The following is a 27,397-nucleotide window of genomic DNA, read 5'->3' on the forward strand; positions in this document are numbered from 1 at the left end:
TTACATTGCTTTCAGTCATCAAAATAAGTTAAGCAGTTTTTCAAATGATTTTTTAAAGTCAGTTTAATTTGATTTAAGTTGAAATGACTTAAACATTCAAGTTGACTGTACTTAATTTAAGGCAGCAACTTTTTTTATAGGGAAATGCAGATGAATAGTATAATAAATATTATTGGTAGCACTTTATTTTACGTCCTGTTTCGCATGTACATACTATACATTTATTGTAGTAGTTATAACTGGGTAATAACTACAGGTATTAGTTCTAAACCTACCTCTAAACCTACTTACAGTGTACTTACATTCTTGGTAAGTACACTGTGTGCACGTACTGTAAAATAAAGTGCAACCATAATATTAACATTAGCTATTTATTCTTTTTTTTTTTTTTTAAATGCGTTTCAGAATAAATTGATTAAATAAAAAAATGTAAAGCAGACATTGCTGATAATTCACCATAGAACCAGTCGTTTCAGTGTGTCACCACTAGATGGTGCAGTATTAAGTAGGAGGTAGAAGACAAAAAGTGAGCAACTTTTTTAAAAAGTGACACAAAATTAATTGAGCAATAATAACAAAATAAGATTTTTCTGCTAACTAAGATTTAAGTTTCAAATTCGCTGCTATGATACAACATGACTAACATTTCAAATAAATAAATGTAGACAAGTAAACTCATTCATTTATTTATGCAAACTGTGCAATGCTGTGAATATAAATCTTTAATTTTATGTTACAGGTCCTACATTGACAATTTAAAGGTTTCAGGTTCAAATCCAGATGACTAGGTAACGTAAAATCATCTCATCACAATGCTTTACATTAATCTCCAGACTGCACATTGCATCTCTTGATTGTACTATAATTTCATATATCAGCTTTTACTGTAGTAAATGCAGTGTTTTTCGTGTAATTCGTGTTTAAAGGACAACTTGATTTACACACACAACACCGTAACAGCTTTGGCTCAATATCAAACAAGTTCTTATTTTACTTATTTTACCCACAGAATCTGTCATGTTTAATCTGAGAATGACAAATGAGGATTGGACGCATCTGTGAAACCAGTTTCAAAGAAAAAGAAAAAGAAAATAGAAAAAAAAAAGTTCCACAGTCATTATGCTATATGATTTGGCTCCATTGGATGGTACTAGAAAATGAACTGGCCAAATTTATATTAAACATATGAGCTTTCAACTTATATAATAGAAAGCACTTTCTGTTTACATTGTTGATATTTCAAAAGATCAAATGCACTTGATCTGCATACTTTCACCAGAGCAGTGAGATGTATTAATTTGGACTTTCAGCAATGCTTTCATATTTAGACATCCATCGTTTGGCCTATATCTTTATCCTCCATGAGATCAAAAACATAAATGTCAAAAGTAAGTAGTGGCATATTTGGTAACACTTTATTTTAAGGTGATGGAGTTACATGTTACTACATGTACTAACTATAGTAATAACAGTATAATATGCATAATTGCAAGCAACTAACCAAAACCCTAACCGTAACTCTATAATAAGTACATGTAGCTAATTATTACTCAGAACAAATTAGAGTAAGTACAATGTACATCACGTTAAAATAGTGTAACCACACATTTTGACAGATACATTTAAATCACAATAAAAATCTGACATCTGATAATACATCTGATATCTGTCATTGACTCACATCCTCTCGTAGCCACACGCTCTGACTTTAATTCACTTGCAGTCTCCCTCCAAGTCTGTTAGCTGAACTTGCTGAACTTCTTCACCTGTACAGAGCACATGATGTTCCTAAAGTGAACTGTTCCTATGTTGAATCAATTGTGGTCCCTAGAATCAATACAACCCCTGTCCCCATGAGTTGAAATAAGCTCTTAGTTGCTGGAGCTCCTTAGAGGGGCCTTGATGAAGCATGAGGGGCTTGTAAGAGCCATTGACACAGACACTTGTGCATTTGAATTCATGTCATTTATGAAACCAACAGTAATGACATCAGAGATTAACAGAGCCTGTGTGTACAGTAGTTAGGCTATTTGTGTATTACTCTGTAGCAGAGATTCGCCCTTGTTATTACTTTTCAAGCAAGTGGCTTATTCAGTCACTTCAAAAAGAAGTTAAAGTAAACTATGATGATCTTTTTTAATAACATTTTAATATAAGCTTCAAGGGATAGTCCCCCCCCCCCCCAAAAAAAAAAAAACTGTATGAATTTCTTTCTTCTGCTGAACAAAAAAGAAGATATTTTGAAGAATGTGGGTAACAAAACAGTTGATGGGCCCCATTGACTTCCATAGTATGGGAGGGAAAAAAATCTATGGAAGTCAATGGGACCCATCAACTGTCAATGGGACCCATCAACTGTTTGGTTACTGACATTTCTTCAGTAGTAGAAAGAAATTCATGCAGGTTTGGAACAACTTGATGGTGAGTAAATCATTTTTGGTGAACTATCCCTTAATGTGTAATTTAATCTTACTATGTTTGTAGGGGACACACCTGTGGATGTTACGGGCCAAACCCATAGGCATATCCAAGAAACCAGTTAGTTAATTTCTGTGGATTTCTTCCACGCCACAACAGACAAAGAATTCATTTCTTCTCCATGCATGGGCGTTGGCTCTGATCTTTTACTTTAGAGTACTCCTGCTCCTGCTTATCAGATTCCCGGCACCAATAACTAAAGAATAATTCAACTTTTTGCCAAAAAAAAAAAAAAAAAAGTCAAAGAATGAGCATCAGTCAACACCAGGATTGTGATCAGGAATGATACTCATACTTATGGATTTGGAAATCAAACTTTAGCAGGCAGGACATGACAGCAGAAAGCGGCATTCCTCATGCCACCAATGATACATTACCGTTCAAAAGTTTGGGGTCAGTACAAATTTTGAAAGAAATTAATACCTTAATTCAGCAAGGATGCATTAAACTGATCAAATGTGATAGTAAAGACACTTATGCAAAGTTTACAAAAATATAAACAAAAATATTGAGCAGCATGCCTGTTAATCAGCTGTGGTGCTTAAAGGGATCGTTCACCCAAAAATGAAAATTCTGTCAGTAATTACTCACCCTCATGTTGCTCCAACCCCGTAAGACCTTCGTTCATCTTCGGAACACAAATTCTAAGGGACCGAAACTTGCTGGCCCAGAAAAGTTATTAAAGAGATCGTTAATTTAGTCCAAGTGACTACAGTGGCTTAATCTTAAGTTTATCAAGCGACGAGAATACTTTTTGTGCGCAAAAATAAACAAAAATTACGACTTTATTCCACTATTAATTTCCTTCTCTCTGGGCCTCCAGTGAGTTCGCATAGTGTTTTAGCGCAGCGCGTCTGTGTTGTGCGTCACACGCATCACACACATGATCAGCATCGGCCAATAGTGAGCCTACGTGGTGACGTGCAACACAGACGCGCTGCGCTAAAACACTACGCAAACTCACTGGAGGCCCAGAGAGAAGGAAATGAATAGTGGAATAAAGTCGTTATTTTTGTTTATTTTTGCGCACAAAAAGTATTCTCGTCGCTTGATATACTTAAGATTAAGCCACTGTAGTCACTTGGACTATATTAACAATCTCTTTAATAACTTTTCTGGGCCAGCAAGTTTCGGTCCCTTAGAAGCCTATGGAGGAGTGATCAAGCTATCAGATTTAATCAAAAATATCTTAATTTGTGTTCCGAAGATGAACGAAGGTCTTACGGGGTTGGAGCAACATGAGGGTGAGTAATTACTGACAGAATTTTCATTTTTGGGTGAACTATCCCTTTAAGTCACTTTTCTTAGTATCAAATCCTTATTAGAAAGACGGATCATGTGACACTGAAGACTGGAGTAATGACTGCTGAATATTCTGCTTTGCCATCACAGTAATAAAATAAAAACTAAAATGTAAAAGTTATTTTAAATTGTAAGAGTAAATCACAATATTACAGTTTTTACCGTATTTCTCATCACATAAATACAGCCTTGGTCAGCATAATATACAGGAGTGTACATAATAGTCTGATATGGGTTGAATAAAAACTTTGTCTGGCAGACTGGCACAACCGCATAGTTCCTACGCTTCTGAAACCATTCTTGCAATGGAAAAATTAGATATATGTTGTATAACTATCATTGGTTTATGCTTTACATATTTCTGAATGCATTCATAAATTAGGAAAACAAATAATGAAAATTTGTACACATTGTAACAATAATGACTCAGAGAGCACACCGGGAGAACAGTTAACATCAGTTTATTGAAATTGCAAAGAGAATGACCACATGTTGAGAGCAGGCGGAAACAGCGTGATGAGGGATGATGAGATGTCAACTGAAAGTAATAGTCTTTTCCTGAATATAACAGAGTGGGAGAATGATGGTTGAGAAGCACACACCTCAGTTGTCGATGACCAGAAGGAAACCACGGTGACAGGGATATGCACAGAGACGAAGGAGAACGACTATAGGAGATGGTGACAGAGTGGAGATCGTGGAATGCTGGAGAAGGTATAGGAACCTTTCATAGAGACGTTGTCAACAGGTAAGTAGCGTTTCGAGTGTGAGTCTAGTATCCGCTTGGGAGAACAGACTGAGGTGTTTGTTCATGTCCATGGTTCATAAACAACATGTGCAGGTGATTAGTATTCTCTGTGATTGGGAAGTGCATGCAGGTGAGGGCCATGGAGGATGATGGGAAATGCAGTGAGGAGGTGGTGACTAGCTGGTGACCGTGACACACACCTTATTCTTTAGACTATTATTACCATTTTCAACATTTTAGAATATCAAACAGCACAAATGGAATTATGAAGTGAGCACAAATGCTAAATAAATCAAACTCTTATATTTTAGATTATTAAAATATACAAAGTATAAATCTCATCAGGTGCCCAATATGTCTTTAGGAGTTTCCATGCATGCTGAACACTATCTGGTCCAACCAACATATTCAAGAAAAACTGCTTAAATATTCAAGAATGGATTTCATTACGAAGGCCAAATGTTAGCAAACCTAATTCTTAAAAACCGTTTGATCTAAATGCTTAAGATCATGACAAATATATTTTGTTAAGTGAGCCCAAACCTCTGACTGGTAGTGTATATAGTTTTTTTTTTTTTTTTTTTTACATTTAATTACTTATAATCTAGGATAAATGTATCTTAAACTGTAAAGAACTAAAGTGAGATGAATATACAAGTCTACAAGTCAACCCCTTGGGCCAATGAGTATCCATGCATAAAATAGAATTTTCATTATATATATATTTTTTAAAATAAGTAGCTAAATTTTTATTATTATTTTTTACAGGTTTAAGGTACAGTAAAGTTTACAGGTACAGTAGTGACCTGTCTATGACTATAGAATGTAAAAAAAAAAAAAAAAAAAAAAAAAAGGAAAAAAAAAAAAGAGAAAATCCAGGTCACTGGGTTTAAGACCCTGTAAATTGTGGATTGGTTTATAGTTTACATGATAAATACATGTTAGACTGATAGGAGTGACAGTTGATCTATGTTCACAAATAAGAAGTGTAGCCTACGGTCTGAGCATCGACTGAAAATGATGAAAATGCCTCGTTTATGAATATATGCCAAAGGTCATCGCAGTCTGAGATGACGACAGCTCCGGAGGATGCATCAGTTCTGCGGCATTAGGACCTTGCGCTCTTCCTCAAACGAGAGGAGGGCGTATGCCGGCACGGGCTGAGAGTTAAATAGGCTGACATTCGAGAACAACTCAACGAATGTGCTGGGGGTGGCAAGAGCGATGCGAGGGCAAGGCTGGAGCTGAGCCTGCGAGACAGATAGGAAATCCGTGAAACTCAACTCATTTAGTCGCCAAAGAGGCTAACGTTCTTCAGTAAGCGTTTAAAGGACGAGAGACCATGTCGGTGCTGGCTTTGCAAGAATACGAATTCGAGAGGCAATTCAATGAAGATGAAGCCATTCGATGGATGCAAGAGAACTGGTACAGTAGCTCTGCTGCATGATAAATATTCTGGACCATAACAATCACGCCTACAAACCCCGTTGTACCATCAGATAGCTCGTAAACGTGTTTTGCACTGACTGACTAGCATATTAAATATTTCAACCATGCATTAATAATAATGCTCAAAAACGGGGGGCTCTTGAAAGTCACTGGCAGGTGGGCTACCATCCAGACCACGGCATATGCACAGTCAGTGTGATATTCCCCCTCGAGACTCATCAATATTGTTTCAGCATCGTGTTCTATTCAACATCTCAAATGTGCTTCGTGTAATGAGCGATGCTATATTTGAAGCATCGCTGCTCTAATCAGATGCAAAGCCGTTTCAAGGTGATGTTCTGCTTATGCCCTTTCGTGACAAATGGAACTTTCATCCTAGGATGCCTCGCGTGTTCAGATTCCACGCAAACGTTTATTCGATTTTTTTATTTTTTTAAACATTTTTTTTTTTTCGTAAACAAAACTGAATGTATGATTCAAATCATTCGTACCCCTATATTAAATAGCTTGCTCGAAGTAGCGATGTCCGATTCGTGAAAGAATCGTTCTTTAGATTCGGATCTTTCCAATAAATCGGTTGAAGCGGTTGACAAAAACGGTCAGGAAAATGCTCACGAATCGGAAGGGATTCATCCGAGAGGTTAACTAAACGATTCATTAATCCGTGAGTCGCTTCCTTCCAATATGTCCGATTTGTAATTGCCAAGAACTGATTTGAGTGAATGATTTGACGTGACAGTTAAACACGCACGAAATAGAATTGGTTTTAATAAACTTCAGCATTACAATGAACACCATAGGCCTAAAACATAATTAAGAAACGTAATAAACATATACATGAATAGGACTTTATTGTAGGCTAACGTTATAATATGCAATGTCAGGGACCATGGGGTGACAATCACGCTATGACGTAAATAATAGTTTTGAACCGGTTCTCTTAAACGAACTGTTCAAAAGAACCGATTCGCGAAAACGAGTCTGACTTCCCATCACTAGCTCAAACTCAAAGCCTAGCCTAGCCCACAATCTCTGTTGCAAAACGTAAACGCCACAATACAGGTAAGCTAACAATGACCTGGTGACCGCCACTGGCCCGCTGGACCTATGTTAGCTGGGTATGAATAACAGACGTGCAAGTGAAGCGTTATTAGATTGCCTGCTCCGTACGTAAGCTTGGTTCTGTAAGTTAATGGCCGAAATCCTCTCAAAACTGTGCTGCTTGTTAATAGTGTCTGACACATGGTAACGTCGAAACGATTATTGCTTTGGATCAATGTCACAATTTTGTAATTCTGTAGCACGTTTAGAGACGGAGAAGTGAGGCTGGTTAAGAATTCATAGCAACCAATGAGATGTGGTTGTTGATGTCTGCTGACACAATTCTGACCAATCATGTTTCCGCGTCACTGTGCCGACTTCTCGGGGTTGCTTGCATCACATCTATCATCTTGTATCCCTCCTGTGTGGAGAGCAACACCGATTGTCTTTAAAGTACGTTTTTAGGTGTAATGTGCTTAATAATATTTTTGTTTTGTTGACCACTTCAGCCTGTCGGTTTCCTGTATTTACTTAAAAACGGAATGCGAAGGAAATGGTGTTAAATGCCTGTATACAACCCTGAAATGCAGATTTAAAGGGATAGTTCACCCCAAAATTATAGATTTTTTTCATTATTTATTCTCAACCCTTTTTTAAAACTCTTTACAACACTTATTGTCTTCTATAGAAGACCAAAGATGATTTTAGGCAGATTGACAACCTGAGTCAACATTCACTTTCATTGTATCTGAAAAGATGCAGTAACGCTGAATGGTAACTGTCCTGCCCGACATCCCCTTTTGTGTTCCACAGAGTAATTTTGAGGTAAACTATCACTGTAAAAAATAAATAAAAAAAACCTACACCAACAATAGAGACACCTATACATACATAGACAGGCATCTGACAAGCCATTCAATCATGCAGCATAAGTCATTAATATCAATTCAACACAGGCTTTAAAATCATGCTTCTTTCCTGGTATTTAGTTAACTTACAACAGTCACAATTTCCATGATGTCACAATACTTACTTAGTAGTCACATTAACTTTATGAGTAAGATAATTATAATGGCCCTTGCCGTTATTAGGCCTATCTAGTTTTTTTACTGTTCCAACTTTGAGTTGTATTCATCCCGTGGCCACTACTGTTTTTAAAAATTTGTTTAATGCTCTCATTTTTATTTGTGCTTCCTATCAATTTATCAGGGTAATAAATTACCAGATCATTGGCTTTAGACTATTATAAAATACATTCATCCCTTTGTAATGTAATTTCACATGCTATATTTCTACATTAATGTACAAGTGCAGCTCACAGTTGGTGCCAGGTCTATGCCTGGGCAGGCAATGCGATTTTTTGGCTTGCCTACCTCATCAAACAAAAATTTATCAGGAAAATGTTACCGGGGCACCCATGATCAGACTAGACTAGAACTGGACTAGAATAGAATCTTTCACTGCTCTAGATAAGGGAAGGCAGATGATGTTTGCATTGCAACACAGGTGAATGAAGGCTCATGTCCAAAATGAGCCAGATCTGGGCAGATGCAGGGATGTAGGAACTGAGTTAAATGGATAGATCACCCGAAAATGAAGATTTTGTCATCACGTACATTTTGTTCCAATCCGGTATGAGTTTCTTTCTTCTGTTAAACACAAAATAAGATATTTTTAAAAAATGTAGTTAACCAGACACTTGACGGTAGCCATTGAAAAAAAAAAATACTATAGAAGTCTTTTTTTTTTTTTTGATTACCAACATTCTTTACCAAATATCTACTCTTGAGTTCAACAGAAGAAATAAACTCATACTGGTTTGGAACAACTTGAGGGTAAGTGAGGACAAAATTGTCATTTTTGGGTGAACTATCCCTTTAAATAGCAGTTAGTCCCAAAGCCCTTATAATATATACTTTGGCAAATACTTTGGTTGTTTGCACAAAGGTCATTCAGCCGAGTGAGGGGATGAACAAAGGGGTTAAATACTAATTAGCTGTACTGTAATTCAGCATTTTTAAGACTATAGATCATCTTGGTAATTCACATTGTGTAATTGCTTCTTTTGCATTCGAGGGAAATGCATAGATAAAGAGAGTACACATTTGCTTGAAACGCATTTTTCAGAAACCCCTCCCCGTTTGGATTTGAAAAGAAGCTGCTAGGCACGTCTCTCCTTTAATAATCCCACGTTCCGCTCTGTGATGAATGACTGCAACACCACAGGATCCATTCGTACATCTTCCTGATGATCAGGGAAACAGAAATGTCAGCTCTGATAAACAATTCTTGCATTATTTATTTATGTTAGGCAAGCACAGTTGCTTCAGCACAGACTTTCCTGAAGTTCTGTCAAGAAAAGATCTTTAAGTATAAATGCAGATTTGGATATAATTATCACCTCAATGTTCAATGCATCCTGTTATTTTATAGGTAACAAAGGCTGTTAAAATTAGAGAGATTTTTTTTTATTATTGAGTGCCTCATGAACAACAGTACAGGATACAGAAAACAGGATACAGAAAACAGGATAAAAAAAACACGAAAAAAAGATGCTAGATATTTTCAAGAGGCCCATTTATAGGAAGTATATTTCAAATTCTCTTACTCCAACAAGTACTACTACATTTCATCGGCTACGTCAGTGCTAAAAGATTCATTGTATGTAGCAGTAAAAGTTTGTGCATGTGTTTTACAGGTGCTGTGTCATACTAGACAACCAAATTGGCATCTGTTCTTATATAATTATTAAAAAGTATATTATATATATATATATATATATATATATATTTTTTTTTTTTTTTTTTTTTTTTTTTAATTGGCAAAACAATTCTCAGCAAAGATCAATAAGACAGAGCTGCCATAGCTTGTGCATTGAGCCATGTTTTGTGTTGGTCTGAGTTGACCAGAGAGAATTAGCCTCAGGTTGTGAAGATTGCCACAGGTCATCTCTAATCTGGGAGTATTTTTATCCTCTATCCTCACTACACTGCACTGCCCAAAGGTTTCTTTAATGAGATCTCACTGTAAGAGTCAGTCTCTCAAAAGACAAGCAGACAGGAGGCACAGAAACACTGTGTATAAATAAAAGTGGACTGAATTCCACACGGACTGCCAGGCTTACATAATAGTGACATAGAGAGTTTCCTGGCACCATCAAACCGATGTCACCTGCAATAAATGCTACTTAATACAATCTTATAAATGCAGACAGCCGCTTTACTACACCACATTGTGAGATGCAGTCTCCGAAAAATACCGCCACTGGCCTTGATGGATTATCTTTATAAAGTAGATTAGCTTTTCCTGCATCCTTCAAAGTCTAAAAAAGCTCATCTCAGAGCACACACACACACAAAAAAATGCATTTCAAAATTTGACCTCTGAAAGAGCAGTCACCTTGTTTCTATTTTCACCACAAGTAACCCAGAAGAAGGGATTGCATTTGATGTTTTAGAAAGGGTAGTGGAGAAAATCAAATACCTCTGGCTAAAGCCCTTTACACCATGTCAAAAATTATAACATCAGCCGTTGGTTTGTTTAGTCTTAAGCATGTTATCGCACCCAGAGCGCTAGACAGAGAACTGTTTAGCAAGAAAACAAAGTAGTATTTCACTATGCATCTATATTTTGCAGCTTAACATGGAATAAAAAACTGCATTTGCAGCCAACTTCAAGGTTTTGCTCTGACAGAAAACATTTTCTGTGCTTGAATTCTATACCACCCTGCACTTGCCCAGCGTTGTGCTGCGTTCGGTTAAAAATCACTGCATCTAGCAGAATAGATTCTGCTATCGTCATTAGTCTAAAACTGCTATTAGGGCTGCAGATTCCGTTTATTTAGCGGCTCTAAATTACTTGGGAAGCACTTCTAGCGCAAACAGCTTGGGCCAGATGTGATCCCTTGCAAGTAGCTTCACCATCAGTCTTTGTCCACTGCAGGTCTGATGCTCTCAGCTGGAAAAATGAGAGCATAGACAAAAACACAGATGAAGTTTTTCAAATAATTGATGGTCTTGCAATAAATAGACCTACTTACTGTGCGTTGATGACGCAAGACCTGAATCTGTTTTGCTGAAATAAAATATTTGTGGTTTCTCTTCTACAACCTTTTTCTGTATCATTTTCGGTGCATTATATGGAAGCTGCTAGAGCTTTGCTTTTTCTTCTCTTTTTTTTTTTGGACAGTAACAACAAGGCCTGATGGGAATAGTCTATCGCATCTCCATTGGATGGTCAGTACTAAGGCAGGGTTTTACTGCAGCCGTATGGCATATAACTCCTCTAGCAGGGTATTTGAAGTTCTCCCCAAAACTCCTGATATGGTGCTAATAAAAAAGGGAGTGATGTTGTTTTAGTCATTCACTGCAGCACAGCTCAGTAACCCATCTGAACATCCAGTCTTAAATGAATAACCTTTATTCATTTCTTTGCTGCATCTATGGCTGGACAATATATTGCATACTGGAAATATATTTGAGATTATTTTGCTGGAGATATAGAATTAAGCTACATTGTGATTACAATGATGTGATGCACCTTTTATTTGACAAATAAGTTCCCTTAATATTACTTCATTAGACAAGTTTAACTATTTCAGCAAGGACACATTAAATTGATCATAAGTGACAGTAATTTTAAACCGAACATTTATAATGTTCAAAAAATGTTTTTAAACTGAACTGTAAATTTCTAACTGTAAAATATTAGAACTGAACGTTCTATTTATCAAAGAATCCTGAAAAAAAAATCTATGACGGTTCCCACAAAAGTATTAAGCAGCACAAGTGTTTTCAACATTGATAATGATAGCACAGCAATAAATTAAAATATACAAAGAAAATTCTAATAAAAGACAACAGTTATAGTTATTATAACAGTTTCTGTATTTTTGATCAAACAAACACAGCCATGGTCAGCCTAAGAGACGTCTTTAAAAAAAAAAAAAAATCCACAAATGTTTAAAAGGGTAGTGTAGGTAAATATTGCAGTTTATTGTTATATGGATGCACATAAAAAATATAAATTAAAATTATTAAATATTCTTCCTTAATTCATTATGTCAAGAAGCTTTTAACTAGATTTTCTTGCAATAAACAGCTATCTAATTGGCTACAATGGCTGTTTGGTCAAAGTCAAAATGATTGTCCCTTTTAAATACAAAATATCTAATTATATATCTTTTTTTTTTTTTTTACGTCACCCAACCCTAGCTGCGTCTAACGTAATGAATGCATAATGACATGCAAACAGAAGTTTGTAATGGATTAGCAGAAGCAGTTTTCTCAAGTACAAGCTTCTTGCTAGCTGGAACTGTGAAGAAAATGTGTCAATAACCAGTGCATTTAACTAAATAGCAGCCAGTAACAAGAGTTCAATCTTCCAATAACACTGATAAATCGGTCTTATAATATATGTGCATACTGCTGCAGTCTCCCTTTGTACACAAAGAACAAAGCAATGACAAGTCAAGGTTGGAGGGGGCTGTATACATTGAATGGACTCACTGTTATAAGCAGAGTGAGGTCAGTGTTTCTCACATCCACTTGGCAGAAAAATAAAATGATGCCCAGTGTGCTTTCACAACCTACACCCAATCCTATAGACGTCATGTGTAACAAAAAAAGAAGAGATTACTACAGTACAAAGACACTTAGATCTATATATATTCCATTATATTTTGACTCAATTCAATGTATCATTAGAATTTTTATGTATAGATGAATTGTCTGAGGCTTTATCCAATGGGTGATTAAAACCCAGAAGAACCTCTAGGGTTCCTCGTTTACCTATTCGACTGTAGTTCTTGGAAAGAGAACAGAGTCACACAGGAGATGATACTGGGAGGGAGAGACGTGCCCTAGTTTTGGCCCATAATGCCGGCTGGATGCTGGACTGGCAAAGCTCCCATCTGGCTGACTTCTGCCATTAACCGAAAATAAACACTGTCATTATTAATTAAAGCTTATGTTTCAATAGGGATGTGAAAAGAAACGCAGTTCATTTTAATTTAAGGTCAGTTTTTGCTCTGACAGCATCAAATGAGTATTAATACACATATCAGACGATTTAACCAACAATTTAAGTTGATTCATTTGATAATATTTACTTGATACTAGTGTTAAAAACAAAATACTTTAACAAAAAGAAAGTACAAGCAATAGAACAATTGAGTTATTACTATGCCATTGTTTCAATTTAATTTGTGTGCATGGTATCAAAAATAGCACAGAACCATGAAATTGCTCTCATGTTGGTATTGAAAGTTTGATATTGTGATGTTAGTAACCTTATCGTTATTTATGTTTTAATGGAGTTACTTTATATACAGACGTTTCCCAACTGTGTCACCAGAACATTATTTTCTTTCAATTACAATTTCCTCAGCATTCAAAAGGCATTGATGGGGCGTTATGGAAGCAAATTTATTGTAAATCAGATTTAGGGGGATCAAAATGCCCTCAAAAATGAATTCGACAGTACTGTGGATATTTCCAGCTTCCAGAAAATGCAGTACAGCACTGCCAGATAATATGAGCTCCTAAAAGCAACACAAGCTGTCAAAATAAGCCCAATAAGCTGTTTGTGATAAAAAGCTCCAACAACAGTTTATTTCATTTTGGCAAGATAAATGATGAATATAGGATTTAAGAAACAATGACATATTTATGTAATGTTTGATGCATTTGGCCAAAGTTGCTGAGCCAAATGCATTACATCAGGATTTAATGTGATATTTTAAAAAAAAAGAAAAAAAGCATAACATCAAAACCTGTACACAATATAGACCAGTATGCAAATGTTTTGAGACTGGAATTGTGAGTTCCAAAAAAAGCTCTGGCTACTCTCTTGTTTTTTTTTTAACAGCTACATAACTGCATTATAATATAGTCAGAAAAGTCACAGGACCAGTTTGCAGGAGGCCTTTTCACCATATGCAAACTAAAGTCTACAAATTTGACAATGTAATATGAGGCTTGTGTTTTACACAACGTGTCAAAATGCAAATCGAAAGAAAATGTAGTGCTTTTGAATGAAATGTTTTTCTCAGTTAAAATATGAGCCATTAAGTATACACTACCGTTCAAAAGTTTGGGGTGATTTTTTAAAGAAATTAATACTTTTATTCAGCAAGGATGCGTTAAATTGATCAAAAGTGTCATTCTAAATGACTACCATTTAAAATGTATATTTATCAAAGAAACCTGAAAAAAATGTAACAGTTTCCATAAAAACTTTGAACGGTAAGTGTACATACATATGAATATTTAGTTTGGGAAAAAAACATCTGTTAAATGAGCACTTGCATATGCCATATAGGATTTATTGTTGGTTCTGGTGTTCTAAAAATAAATCAACAAAATAATAAAGATACTGATATAGTCTGACTTTGAAAAGTTTTTGAAATGCTAGTTGATGGACACACTGAAGGTTGTTGTGGGTGGATACTTGAGTTTTCTTGGACTATACTAATTTTATTATCATCTCCCTCCTTACAGGAAGAAGTCCTTCCTCTTCTCTGCGCTTTACGCTGCCTGCATACTTGGTGGGCGGCATTTAATGAAACAAAGGGAGAAGTTTGAGTTGAGGAAACCTTTAGTACTATGGTCTTTAACACTTGCAGCCTTCAGGTAAATATGTCTATTGGTAAATGGGTCATATGTCTTACATGCAAATGTTTTGAGTGTGTGTATTTGACATACACACATTACATGCATCTATCCATTTGCCTACAGCACCTGTTAATGCTAAAACATATTTGCTTTCTTTAACATATTGCTGTTATTATGATGGAAATATTAAATGTAGTAAATGTAAATTAGAAATATGTAGGTCATACTATCACAGACAGTTGAGTGATATTTTTACACCACAGGCACTACGAAGATTTCACTGCACATTAAACCAAACGTCATAATGCAATGGCAGTACAAGATGAAAGCAAAGTTTGAGACGACCTTCCCTTGTCATTTTCTCAATTTTGCTAACAAATTATAGTTTAAAAAGACTTAAACCAGTCAACATGGAAAGACAATTCACATTTATGTGATTTTTAAATGATATCGCTTTGCACGTTACAATACAACACTGCAGTGAATACTGTGTATTCATAAATTGTTTCATGTTTTAGCAGATTAATGGTGTTCATTATAGGCAGAAAAACAAGCCACTTCCTCGTTCCAAGTTACTTCATAAAGACCTGCATATATGGTACATAAGAGGCCTGCATATATGATTTTGTATTGATATCTAAATTATATAGTAAAGGGCACAATGATATAACATATCACACACTCTTCTATGTGTGAAGATCAGCACCATAGTTACTGTAGAAATGGGGTGACACAGGCTACCTCGCACTTCCAGGTTTTTCACATGATCCAGCCATTGGCAGCTTTATAAGAAACCTAAAACTGGAACCTGAGTGCCAAGTAACTGCTCAGCCATAAAGCATTGAATAAAGCATTGTTATTAGTAATGCTATGCCCTAACAGTCCTAACAGTCAAATAAAGTAATAAACACTATTTAAAAAGTCGATTGTATTTGATTTTAAATGTCTCTTTTGTTTTGTTGCACCTCCTTCTTCAGTATATTTGGTGCCATCAGAACCGGAGGCTATATGATGAACATCTTGATGACCAAAGGCCTAAAGCAGTCAGTGTGCGATCAGAGTTTCTACAACGGACCAGTCAGCAAGTTCTGGGCCTATGCTTTTGTCCTCAGCAAGGCACCTGAACTAGGTGAGATTATACATGAATAAGACCCATTTCAGTTTTATGGGTTAAGATTAAAAGGTGCAGTAAGCGATTTCTGAGAAAAGCAGTTGAAAATTGAAATCTACACCCGAACAAACCATTTTGTGAATATTTGCTAGATGTCTGTTCTGTGTGTGTGTGTGTGCTGAAGAAAAAAAAAATGTGTTTGCACTTGGCTGTGTAAATAGGAGGGAAAAAAGTGGATCGGATCGGTCACCACAACATCCAGCAATAGTGGCATATATGCTCATGATGGGGAAGGAAAGAGTGTGAGAAAGCGGGACATTTGTAGAAAGAGAGATGGCTGAAATATTACCACAGAGGGTTACGATCAGGCAAAGAAGGGTTACGATCAGGCAAAAGGACCCGCTTTAATATTAAAAAAGCTTTCTAGCGCTGGAGAGATGTTAGAGTGTGAGAAGGCCTGAAAACAGACACCGAGCTTGCTTTGTTTCTGCTTGATAAGTAACATTGGTTTTGCCATGTTTCACAGAACCAAGATATGCTGTTGTTGTTGTTGAATCACAGCTGATTCATCCATACTGTTATCGTTGCCTGTGTCGTTGCATAGCATGTTTGTTATTTTGGAGGGGAGAGCAATGAAGGGAGGGGTGTGTTTCTTTTGGGTAGGGGTGTGTGTGTGTGTTTCAATTTCAAATATAAACAAGTCAAGTCACCTTTATTTATACAATCGCTTTATACAATACAGAATGTTTCAAAGCAGCTTTACAGTGATAAACAGAAAAATGATTCAATGATGCAAAATTCAATGATTCAGTTCTGCTGTAAAGCAGCTCTAAAACTAAACTAAAACTAAAAACTAAAAAGCAAAACTATAGACTAAAAAATCATTCAATAAATAGGCTACATATTTTTCTTCTGTAAAGTTAGACTTCATTCTCACCCTGTTGGATTTGATACTAAAATAGTTAATGCAACAGTTGTAGCCACATTACCAAATCCTTAACTCTATTTAAAACAACTGTAGTAATTTAACAGAGAAATAAAGTATAATGGTTCTAGTTAAATACATTCTGCCTCTTCTATGTAGCCTGCTCAAGTGACAAAGCACTACTGAGAAGCCTAGTGTTCATCTGCATGAAAATAATTGGTTGTGAAAGCGTAACAGAATTTGTTAGCGTGGACCTTGCAGCATAACCCCAAGTCTAGAAATCTGGGATAGTGGTTCTATTTTCCGCCTGCCTGGGCCTATTGTGTTTGCCATGTCCTGGCGGTTAGTGGGCTACCAGGCCCATTGTAGAGACAAACAGACAGCACTAAGACAACTTGAGGACCTTAACATCCCTAATTAGGGCCAGGCCAACCGTGATGAGTCAGTTATGTACAGCAGGAGGCACACCAACATATATAGACTTTTGACCAACTGAAAACATGCGCTTGCCTTCTCTGATATAAGTATATACCGTTTCCATTCCATTGTGTTCAAGAGGAAAAAAATCTTCACTTCCTGGGAAACTGGCATAAAAGTATCAATAAAATACTAAAAAGTTGCTGGAACCAGGGAAGCCAAGTACATTACTTGGGCCTCAGAGCGAGTAGATGAAATACAATAAAAAAAAAGATGTCATGTGATCTTGTGTTTGGAGGCAAATACCTAATGTTTAGAAACCAAGGCCCAAATTTACTAACAGCTTGCGCCAGTGCAAACCCTCTTTTTGGCGTTAGAAAACTACTGTCAGGATTTACTAAAGACACGCAGTGAAAATCTTATTGCATATGCATTTGTAGTAGTTTCCCTTTCAGATACAAAATTTATGGGAGGAGAGTATTTAAACTCAAGGTGATTTACTAAGGTTTGCGTTAGTTAATTTACTGGTATTTGCGCCATTATTTACCACCCCAAAAAAGCATGTCTTAAACCAGATGCTAATTTGCGCGTTGTTAGTAGATCAAGCACAGAACTTTCCACTCCCATTGGCGCTTTTTTGGAATTGCACTCTCAAATTAATTTTCCCTGTTTAGTAAATCTGGCCCTAAGTCATTTTGGTAACAGACTTTGACTCAGACATTTCAGACTGAATAAAACAATGTTTTAGATGGTTTGGAATGTGATTGGAGTTATAAAAAGGGGGCATGGGAAGGCTAAGGGATAGTGTACAGTCACCAGATAGTTAAGCAAAAGAAACCTCTTCAGGGTGATACAAGACCCCACTGTGAAACGATGCTGCTTATTATGCAGCTACTTGCTACATATGTAAATAATTAAACACAAAATATTAATTTGACTTTCTTTTTTTTTTTTACCTCAAGATGATTTGCAGTACCCGCTTGAGCAGTCTTTCATTACTTGCAGCAGTTCTCATGGAATAACATACCACTAGACGGCACGATTGAAGAGTCAGAATTGAGTATTATAGTGAGATGTGTAAAAATATCAATGAATAGTTCTAAGCATGGACACATTTCTGAAAGAACTGCCAGTGCCATGTAAACGTAAAGCAGATGATGAATCTACTTCAAACGTCACAACTACCCAAACAAAGTGTCTACACCAGACTTGAGTGGCGGGAAACGCCAAAAGCAAATAGAACCTTTTTTTTTCTTTTTTTTTGACACTTCCAGTGTAGACAGCTTATCAAGTGTGGCACGACAGCCATCATGTCTGGTGAAGACACTGTTTTAAAGACAAGACTTAAATATGACTAGGCCTATCTTGGCCTCGGATTCACCAGTACAATGGTGGTAATGAAAAAAGACCAGGGTGTTGTGGGTCTCAAAATATGAATTTCTGACAGTGTGAAGCCAAACAAGTTAAGATGGTACTTAAAGACTTCATATAACCAACACAAAAGAAGCCTGTTGCAGTTGATTAGTAGTACTGTATCGATTACAATGTTACAAATAAATCCTATAGGATTTTCCAAGCAAGGTCATGTCTGTGAGTGTCTTTATGTTGGTGCATGCAGGTGGGGGGTTTTCAAATATGTTTCTCTACAACACCAGAAAAACCGACCTAATGTGCAACTTAAAATGTTTTAATGCTTCATTTTGACCATTCTTTAGCACAGTGGTGTTTTCACAGTTTGAACTGCTACATTGGCCAAATAAAACTTGTTTTGTCTTGTGAATGCATTGGAACACTTTGCCCTGATTAGATATTCAAGATCTAGAACATACAAGTTTAATTTAATATCTTAATCTCTACTTACTATTATCAATAACACAAAAATAACAAGATACCATATCTGAGACAGCCAGTAGTTTCACAGTTACCAGCATTTTTGTTTCTCTCTCACAATCAGTCTCTTACTCTTATACTTTCAGGAGACACACTATTCATTGTTTTACGCAAGCAAAAGCTGATCTTCCTGCACTGGTATCATCACATCACAGTGTTGCTCTACTCATGGTACTCCTACAAGGACATGGTGGCCGGCGGGGGCTGGTTCATGACCATGAATTATCTGGTGCATGCCGTCATGTATTCTTACTACGCTCTTCGGGCCGCCGGCTTCAAAATCTCTCGCAAGTTCGCCATGTTCATCACCCTGACGCAGATCACCCAAATGGTGATGGGCTGCGTGGTCAACTACCTGGTGTATTCGTGGATGCAGCAAGGCCAAGAGTGCCCGTCCCATGTGCAGAACATTGTGTGGTCGTCCCTCATGTACCTCAGCTACTTTGTGCTCTTCTGTCAGTTCTTCTTCGAAGCCTACATCACAAAGACCAAATCCAACGCAGCCAGGAAAAGCCAATAAATCAAGAAAATGATTTTGAAAAGTGAATCAAGGAGAGCAAAGTGGACCAATGAATGGTTAGTGAATGGATGAGTCTTTACAGTTAGGGCTTATGGACTTGCAGAAGAAAGAAGAGAAGACCATGAAAGGCTACGATCAAAGCTTGTGCATACTGTACTACTAACGTATAGAGATAAATCTCCCTGCCACTAGGGGTGCTCTATTGAGTTGCACTGAGAAATCATTATGATTATATCAGTTGAACAAAAAAGAACAAAAAAATGTGTCTTTATGTGATGTTTATGTGCCCAATTCAATTCTCTGCATTTAAAAAAAAATGTATAGATTAAAAAGGGATGCAAAATAAATTCAAACATAATTAAGGAGAAGTTTAAATGGACTGGGACATTTGGGAAAAAAATTCAGAGAGAATTATATGGATAGAATCAATATTTGTGTGGTTATGTCTAAACATTAAGTGTTACCGTTGCATTTTTATTTTGTATTGATTAGATACTAGAGTGTGTATGATAGTTTTGTATGAAAGCCATGTCAATGGATGACTGGTCAATGTTGAGCTAAAAATGCCACAGTGTGTTCAGCATCGCAGCACCAAAATCCTCTCAGGACTTAAGAGTTTTCCATTTGATGTTCATATCATTTTAGAACAAAAAAGAAAAGACATAAAAAAGGGCGAAATAGTTAAGGTAGTCAAATAGGCCTGAAATGTTTATGCCATTGGATCACACATACACAAGCAACCACACAAGTATTTAAAAAAAAAAGAGAGAGAGAAGATAGAAGACAAAGACCAGTGAAGGCCGTTTTGAGAGGACATTTCAACCAAATGATCATCAGAAGACCTGAGGCCCTTGTGGAGTATGAATCATCAGACCTCTCTGAATCTGTTGTTGTTCTGACCTCTGAAATGCCTGGCCTTCTTCCCATGGCTTAAGCTCATAATTATCATCTATTCCAAAGACCGAAGGCATACAGAGTCCAAACAAGCCCTGTCTAAAGGAACATGAAGTCAAGCATACTTACACAAAATGTCTATATTCACTGTAACAAACCTGAATAACTGAATGGTGTCTATTGTGCTCTTGTGCATTTGCACTGTATACATGTAAAGCATCTATAGACGATTTTAACAAAGAGCCTTGAGTGCTGAAATAAGTGTCTGTGTTTTTTAATTCCATTTCTCCTTGTTTACCTTGGTAGGACTGTGAGATATTCTTTGTGGTACATATTTTGCTATCATCTCTGCAGGAAAGACATATGAACTGTCACTCTTGTGGTGAACAGGCTCAGCAACATGCCAGATGGGAGCACTATTGCCTCAGCAACAGTGACATAAGACATTACACATAAGTTCAGACTGTCCTGCTTTCTAAAGCCATACTAAGCAGCATGTTGGGTCTGCTGACTGGGGACTACAAAAGACATTTAAACCTTATGGAAACAGTGTTAAAAGTACTATGAAATGGTACAGAGCTGACAAATTTACATCACATAATGCCATATTTGACTAGAATTCTTTGAACAGGAGATAAAGTGCAATAAAATGCAGTCCAATAAGAGTTAAAATTTAGTTATTAAAACAATCACAATATTACCACAATCTTACTTAAAATACTAAAAATGTTATATAAAACAAAGATGCACCACTGCATTAAACTGAAAAACAATTGATGACACCAAAAGTACCAGAGGTACATATTAGTTCTTCGAAGATCGTCTCAGATAAAGGCTCTGAAGTCAAAAATGTGTGAGATTTTGGCATTTTAAATGAACATCACAATTATAGGCCTGTGTAATAAACCAAACCCATCCACCTTTAAGTCACAGTTACAGTATGTCACTTCAAGAAAACATTTAAATGCTAATTAACCATTCCAGTGATGTAGACACAATGAGGGTATTCTGGTGTGTGCATAAAACAGTGTGCAATTAACTTAAGATAACTTAGAATTAACTTCAATTTGGGTTGTACAAATCAACTGAATTAAATAGATTTAATAAATTGTTCTTTTTACACATTTTGTATGTTGTTCCAGTATGTTCTACCTTGAGTCATCAGCAGGTTCTTTACCATTTTAATTTTTTTTTTTCATCCCTGCATGCTTATTGCTTCTCAAACAAAAAAAACTGGTGAAAATGAAAAACAAAATGTGTCTGACATGTTGAAAGTTCAGCCCTTCAGGACTGTTAACACCCTTTCAACCAATCACTGGCTACCGGAAAAATTACTTGTTACTACAGTGCACGATTTGAAGTATTCAGCACCAGGGTGGGGGAGGGTTGGGGAAGAAGTAAACCCGTCTTATCTAGACATAGACATACATTATATACTTCCTCAGACAATAATATGTTCTCTGAAATCTAGTGTCACTGTCAACTGAGTTATCTTCCCTTGTGACACCAAAGTATTTCATTCACGTCTTTGCATTACAGTCACATGTAAGGCAATGAACTTGATTTGACTCACTCACTGCCCTATGGAGAATGCCACAAAAAGCCTTAGGTCAGATGTGCCATGCTCTGTCTAGCTCACAAAATATCAGTTATCATTTTGAAAGGTCAAAGACTCCACAGACTGTGCAGCATGTCAGTCAGGACTGGGACAGATTTAAAATTGAACTGCTTCCAGACATTTTTGCATAATTATTTATAAGCGACTGTAATGAATGAAAACTACAAATAAAGTAAATATTTGCATAAATATAAATGAATGACTAGCAAGTCTCATATACAGGGTTTGGGAATGTAAATTTTAAAAGTAATGTGTTACAATATTGGGTTAGCCTACTCCCTAAAAAATAACTAATTGTTTTACTAGCTACTTTTTATGGATGTAACTTTTTCTCGTCTTATTTTTGGCAAATGTAAAAGCCCTTTCACACCAAAAAAAACAAACGAATAAGCCTGCAGGCTGAAGGACATGCAAATTCACATCTGTACAGTTGAGAGTGCAGCTCAAACAAACCTTTCAGTTGTACTGCCATTCTGGATTGCAGAAAAATAGGTTGCAGGAGAAGAAAGTTCACCACTCATACTTCACACAATGCCTCTTCCACTTACCCCTGAATTCCCTCAAGGACTGAAGGGGTATCAATCTATAAATGGAAAACAAAGTAACTTGAGTTACTATTTGAAAAAGTAACTCAGATATTTTGTTGTAAATTTAAAAGTAATGCATTACTTTACTAGTTACTAGAAAAAAAGTAATCTGATAACATAACTCGCATTACCTGTAATGTGTTACCCCAACACTGCTCATAAAAGTCAGTATAAATATACTTAATATACACTGGTTATGTTCATAATTTAAGAATATAGTTAGCTACTGAATAGTGTGCACTTTATACTGCTAATACAAATAAGTATACAAATATACGAAAAATATTTGATTTGATTCCTCCATCTCATTTTCTATCCCTCCTAACGGGGGAGGAGCAGAGATGTGAGGAACGGAAGTGAGGAAAGGAAATGCACAAATAAAAAATGAGAAGCACCCCAAAATCAGGTTTTTAAAGTAAGCATGCTACATTGCCACATGGCCATCATGCTCAATTTTAGTGAATGAAATTCAATTACAATTTCCAATAGATGTTTTTCAATTTCTAATCAATTTTGGTTTAAAAATGTCTTAACATTTGCAGTCTGATCAAATAATGAGTAAAGAAAAAAAAATCCCAGTTGATATTTTGTCTGGTTAAATCGCAGGAAATCGTATGTTGTGTTAATAAGTACACTACATTATGGAGTATGGTAGATTGCAGTGTTGCACAGTGCTTATTTTGGCAAATGTAGCATATAGTTAAAGTTACAATATGTAGTTTTTTTTTTCGCCGCTAGGGGTCGCTAACCTCTTACAATAACAAAGGCGTAGATTGATGATGCAGTGATAAGCGGAATGATGGGACTTGCTATCATGCTGCTGGATCTAATAATGTTTATGGATGAGTGAAAACATTCATGCTTTTTAACATGACTGTGGTATGAAGCAGGTCGCGATTGCTAATAAGAGAAAAATATCAGCGCCACACGCGAGTCCCGCGGATATAAAGTAATAAGGACATTTAATTCTATGGAATCCGCAAGTGCTGAATTACTACTCACACAGGTCAGTTTATTTTACGAATCAAACTTATGAGTTAACGCAGCGCTGTTTCATTTGGTCTAACGTTACACTATCATACTAAACCGCATTTTAGTGAGTTGAAAGTTATAATGTTATTCTATGTGTTAGTTTGTTTGCTATATGAGACTAGCAGTAAGCTAGGATCAACATTAGAATAACATACTGATCATATTCTAACATTTCATCATGTTGAGCTATATAACTTTGATTTGTTTTATGTAGCCTACATTTGCTCACCTGTCTAATAAAGAGCAGCTTCCCTGTCAAGTCGTGACTCAACTCTGTCAAGTCCAAGTTAGTCGCGGACGTGGAGCTCTCGGCATCTAAAAAACACCACGTTGATATTGATCCTCGTTTTAGTTCTCCTTTTGTCCTAAAGTCTGTTTGCCATGGTCCATAATGTTTGAACGAAACAACAACAGCTAGACGTCACGCACTACGCAGTTGTCCAAGTCTGTCGCCATGGTTACTATGGCAGTACAAGCAGAAACCAGGGATAACGCGGATATTACGTCAATGACAGGCGACAAGTGAACATCAGGGACGCGCACTTTTTTAAAATTGTGAATTTCTCTGAATTTACAAATTCTTGGAAACATTTAGGATAATGGAAGTACACAATTGAAAGAAGTATTATTGTGCAAGTGTTTTTTGGATATTTTGATACAAAATTCTTACATATTGTAATTGTACCTTTAAGCAATAAGGTACGAGAGGCTGTGCTGTATCGTGAAAGTCACTGCTGAAGGGCGTTGTTAGGCACGACGCAAACCTCAACTCCTTCAGCCATGACTTATTCATCACCACTAGCCTCGAGTACCTTATTGCTTTTATAAATCGGTTACCACACAATACAAATATAAAAAAAAATAAAAAAAAATTATTAGTGCAATTTTAATGATGTAAAATCACTAAAAGCCTTCCTTCCGTTGCAGCAGAATAAATAAATTCACACAGGTTTGGAACAACTTGAGGGTGAGTAAATTATGACAGAATTTTTTATTTTTTGAGTGAACTAGGCCTTTCCCTTTAAAGTTTCCCTTATCAGCAATATCTCAAATAAAAAAGACAAGTCCCTATATCCCAATTATATACCATTTTTCAAGAAATGCAATAACAGATGAGTAGAAAAGACCAGATAATAGGTGTGCAACTGCAAGCAGTTTTTTTTTTTTTTTGTCTCTGAGTGTTTACAAAAAAAGGAAAAAACAATACGTGCAACAAGTAGGCTACGCGCTTAAAGGGGGGGTACAATGGTGTTTCATGTATTCAGAGTTGTTTACAGTGTTAAAGAGATGCTATGCTATGCTAAACATGGGCAAAGTTTTAAAAAAATATTTTGGACGAATAACGGAGAATTTCTATGCTGAAAATCTTACTTCCGGGTTGGTACAAGTTTCGGCTGGTTTTTTTTAGATCGTGGATCTAATGACGTAGATAAGAGTGGAACTCCTTATATGAGCATTTCTCTCGGAAAAGCTCGCCCGCGAGCACGTCGACTAGAGGAGAGCGAGACCGCGCACATCAACGCGCTTCAACAGGAAATCATCGGCAGCGCTGCATAGGATTTGTTCAAGAATGTCTCCAAAAAAGTGTGTATTTGGATGTGAGGGAAAGCTTACCGTGTTCAGTTTTCCAAAGAACCCAGTGTTACAGGAACAGTGGATGCAGTTTGTTTTTCCGGGGCAGCAACGGAGTGTAGGAAGTGCGGTTGTGTGTTCTGGTCGTTTCAGTGACGAATGTTTTATTAACAAGGCTCAGGTCGACGCTGGATTTGCAAATCGTTTGCTATTAAAACGTGGAGCGGTCCCAGTGATAAAAGACCCCATTCATGTAAGTACAACTGGATCAGATTTCTGTCTTTTGCTGGAAATCAAGAACTACCGCTTGACTCTATAGCTCCGCCTCCAGGACCTCGGCTTTTTCCGGAGAGAATCGGAAAGCTGTATTTTTCTTTTCTAAATATAATAAAACTAAACACTTTTTTGAGATATTAAGGATGCACTACTACTCTATAGGTACTCAAGATTAACATGAGATTAGGTGAAACTGTGCATGTTATGTACCCTTTAAGTCGCTGTATGTTCAAGGAGTGCTGAAATCAATTATTCATCATTAAAGTAATTTTGGCTTCATACTTTTTGAATAAAGTTAAATATTTGTCATACCTGACCAGAAGATGTTCAAATAAATGTCACATTAGACAAGGAAGTTGTAGGTTGTGTTTGAATAATTAGGCTATCTTATTTAGCTGAGGTAAATTAAACGCAATTCTCAGGTATCTGATGAAGAAGACGGCCCAACGGTCAGTTTAAATTTAAAAGGCTGATTTTCGCGCTTCAGGGCAGCGACGAGTGTATGTCGTCCAGTGGTTACCAGACACAAGGTGTGTTCGACATCGGCTGCGGCTGGATTAGAGCCCTGCACGGGCCTCAAATTTAGGCCCGAGCCCGGTCCTGGCCCGAGACGCGTCCGACAGCTCATCAGAATTATCAGCCCGAGCCCGACCCGAGCCCTTTTTTTTTTTTTTTTTTTCTTCATTACACAGCGGCAGCCTGCCCTATTTGCAGCCATTAAAATAGCTCAGTTTTGTTAGTTATGTTTCTTTGTTAGTTATGTAAATTAATGTTTCTTTTCATTTCTTTATTAGGTTAATTTAGACAAATGTTTGGAGCATTTTTTTTTAAAATGACGACCAAGCAAACCGAGCCGACAGCAAGTAAAACATGTTTGATCAATTGAGCCTCTCAAATCAATGCTATAATACTTTACTTGTCTACAATAAAATCAATAGATATACAAAACTTCAAGCATATCACACAGACAGTTAGTTTAATAAATGTTTATTTATTAAACCACAGTGAGTAAAACATTTTTTTTTAAATACTGAGGCAGGCTCAGGCTGCTCGCAACAGCGCTTGCAAACGAAATGAGCAATAGCCTATTAAATTAAATAAATTAAAAACAAACTTGCAGATTATCTTACCTCAAAAATGCACCACCGAACATGGCCATTCTTTTTTTCCAGTGGTTTCCAACATTTAAACGAAAACAAAGTCCAATCAAACGAAAAACATCAGAGGTTTCCAACAGTTAAACGAAAATAAAGCCCAATCAAACGAAAAGTTAGAACAGTCTCTAACAGAGCATCGTGGAGAAAAAGAATAGCTAAGCATCCACAGTGGAAGGTTTTAACCCAGTCCTCCTTTCTTCTATCACGAATTCTTCTCACGCACGCGATTTTTCTCTTAATATTCTCCATTATTTGCACATGAGGTGAATCGTGGGTCGCGCTGACGGGAAACCTTCTGTGTGCGTGCGTGAGACAGACTGTCATGTCAGTCATATGTCAGTGTAATTTTAAGATTAGCTGATGGCTATAATGGCCAGTATTTAAAACACGTTTTAAGTGCAGGGCACGTCCAGTTCCCGCGCGCGAGCAGAGAGATTCGCGCTCGGCACATTATATTCCGTGTGCGAGCAGAGAGATTCGCGCTCGCGCATTATATTAATGTAGCCTACTTTCACGCTACAATAATGCGCTCTCGACATTTGACAGGAAAAAAACGCCATAAGTTATGAGGTTACGAAATGTCTTTCTATGTTTGTTTTTCTATCGTCAACGTCAACTTCTCATATTTTTTTTTAATTAATGTCTAAAAATATAAAAAGCAGGATAACCCAAAAAAGTCCCGAGGCCCGGCCCGCATTTTAACTATGACGTGAAAATTGGCCCGAAGCCCGGCCCTAGGGGCGTAAAAAAGTCGGGGCCCGTCGGGC

At 36.7% G+C, this 27,397-nt stretch overlaps 1 protein-coding gene and 1 long non-coding RNA gene across 6 annotated transcripts in view; one reads left to right on the forward strand and one right to left on the reverse strand.

The window, feature by feature from the left end:
• The window catches only part of LOC307171315, a 135,825-nt gene that overhangs the window by 95,275 nt on the left and 13,153 nt on the right, over positions 1-27,397 (reverse strand). For 2 of the 3 annotated variants that reach the window (XR_013823529.1, XR_013823530.1), the window contains exon 2: positions 22,460-22,589. This is a non-coding gene — a long non-coding RNA (uncharacterized lncRNA). Of the gene's footprint in view, positions 1-1,698; positions 1,767-22,459; positions 22,590-27,397 lie in introns of those variants that run through there. The other variant, XR_013823531.1, reaches the window with a different exon arrangement.
• On the forward strand, positions 5,589-20,006 carry elovl6 (ELOVL fatty acid elongase 6). Of its 3 annotated transcripts, none has more exons than XM_079892858.1 (5): positions 5,643-5,953; positions 14,518-14,649; positions 15,150-15,229; positions 15,609-15,760; positions 19,061-20,006. In XM_079892858.1, the coding sequence occupies exons 2-5, from the start codon at positions 14,623-14,625 to the stop codon at positions 19,492-19,494; spliced, it is 693 nt and encodes a 230-aa protein (XP_079748984.1). In that variant the 5' UTR covers positions 5,643-5,953; positions 14,518-14,622; the 3' UTR covers positions 19,495-20,006. The 3 variants fall into 3 exon arrangements, with proteins under 3 accessions (XP_079748983.1, XP_079748984.1, XP_079748985.1); XM_079892859.1 differs by having other exon boundaries at positions 15,153-15,229; XM_079892857.1 differs by lacking the exon at positions 15,150-15,229 and having other exon boundaries at positions 5,589-5,953.

Source organism: Squalius cephalus (assembly GCF_949319135.1).
Source record: "Squalius cephalus genome assembly, chromosome: 14".
In the NCBI taxonomy this organism is placed as follows: Eukaryota; Metazoa; Chordata; class Actinopteri; order Cypriniformes; family Leuciscidae; genus Squalius; species Squalius cephalus.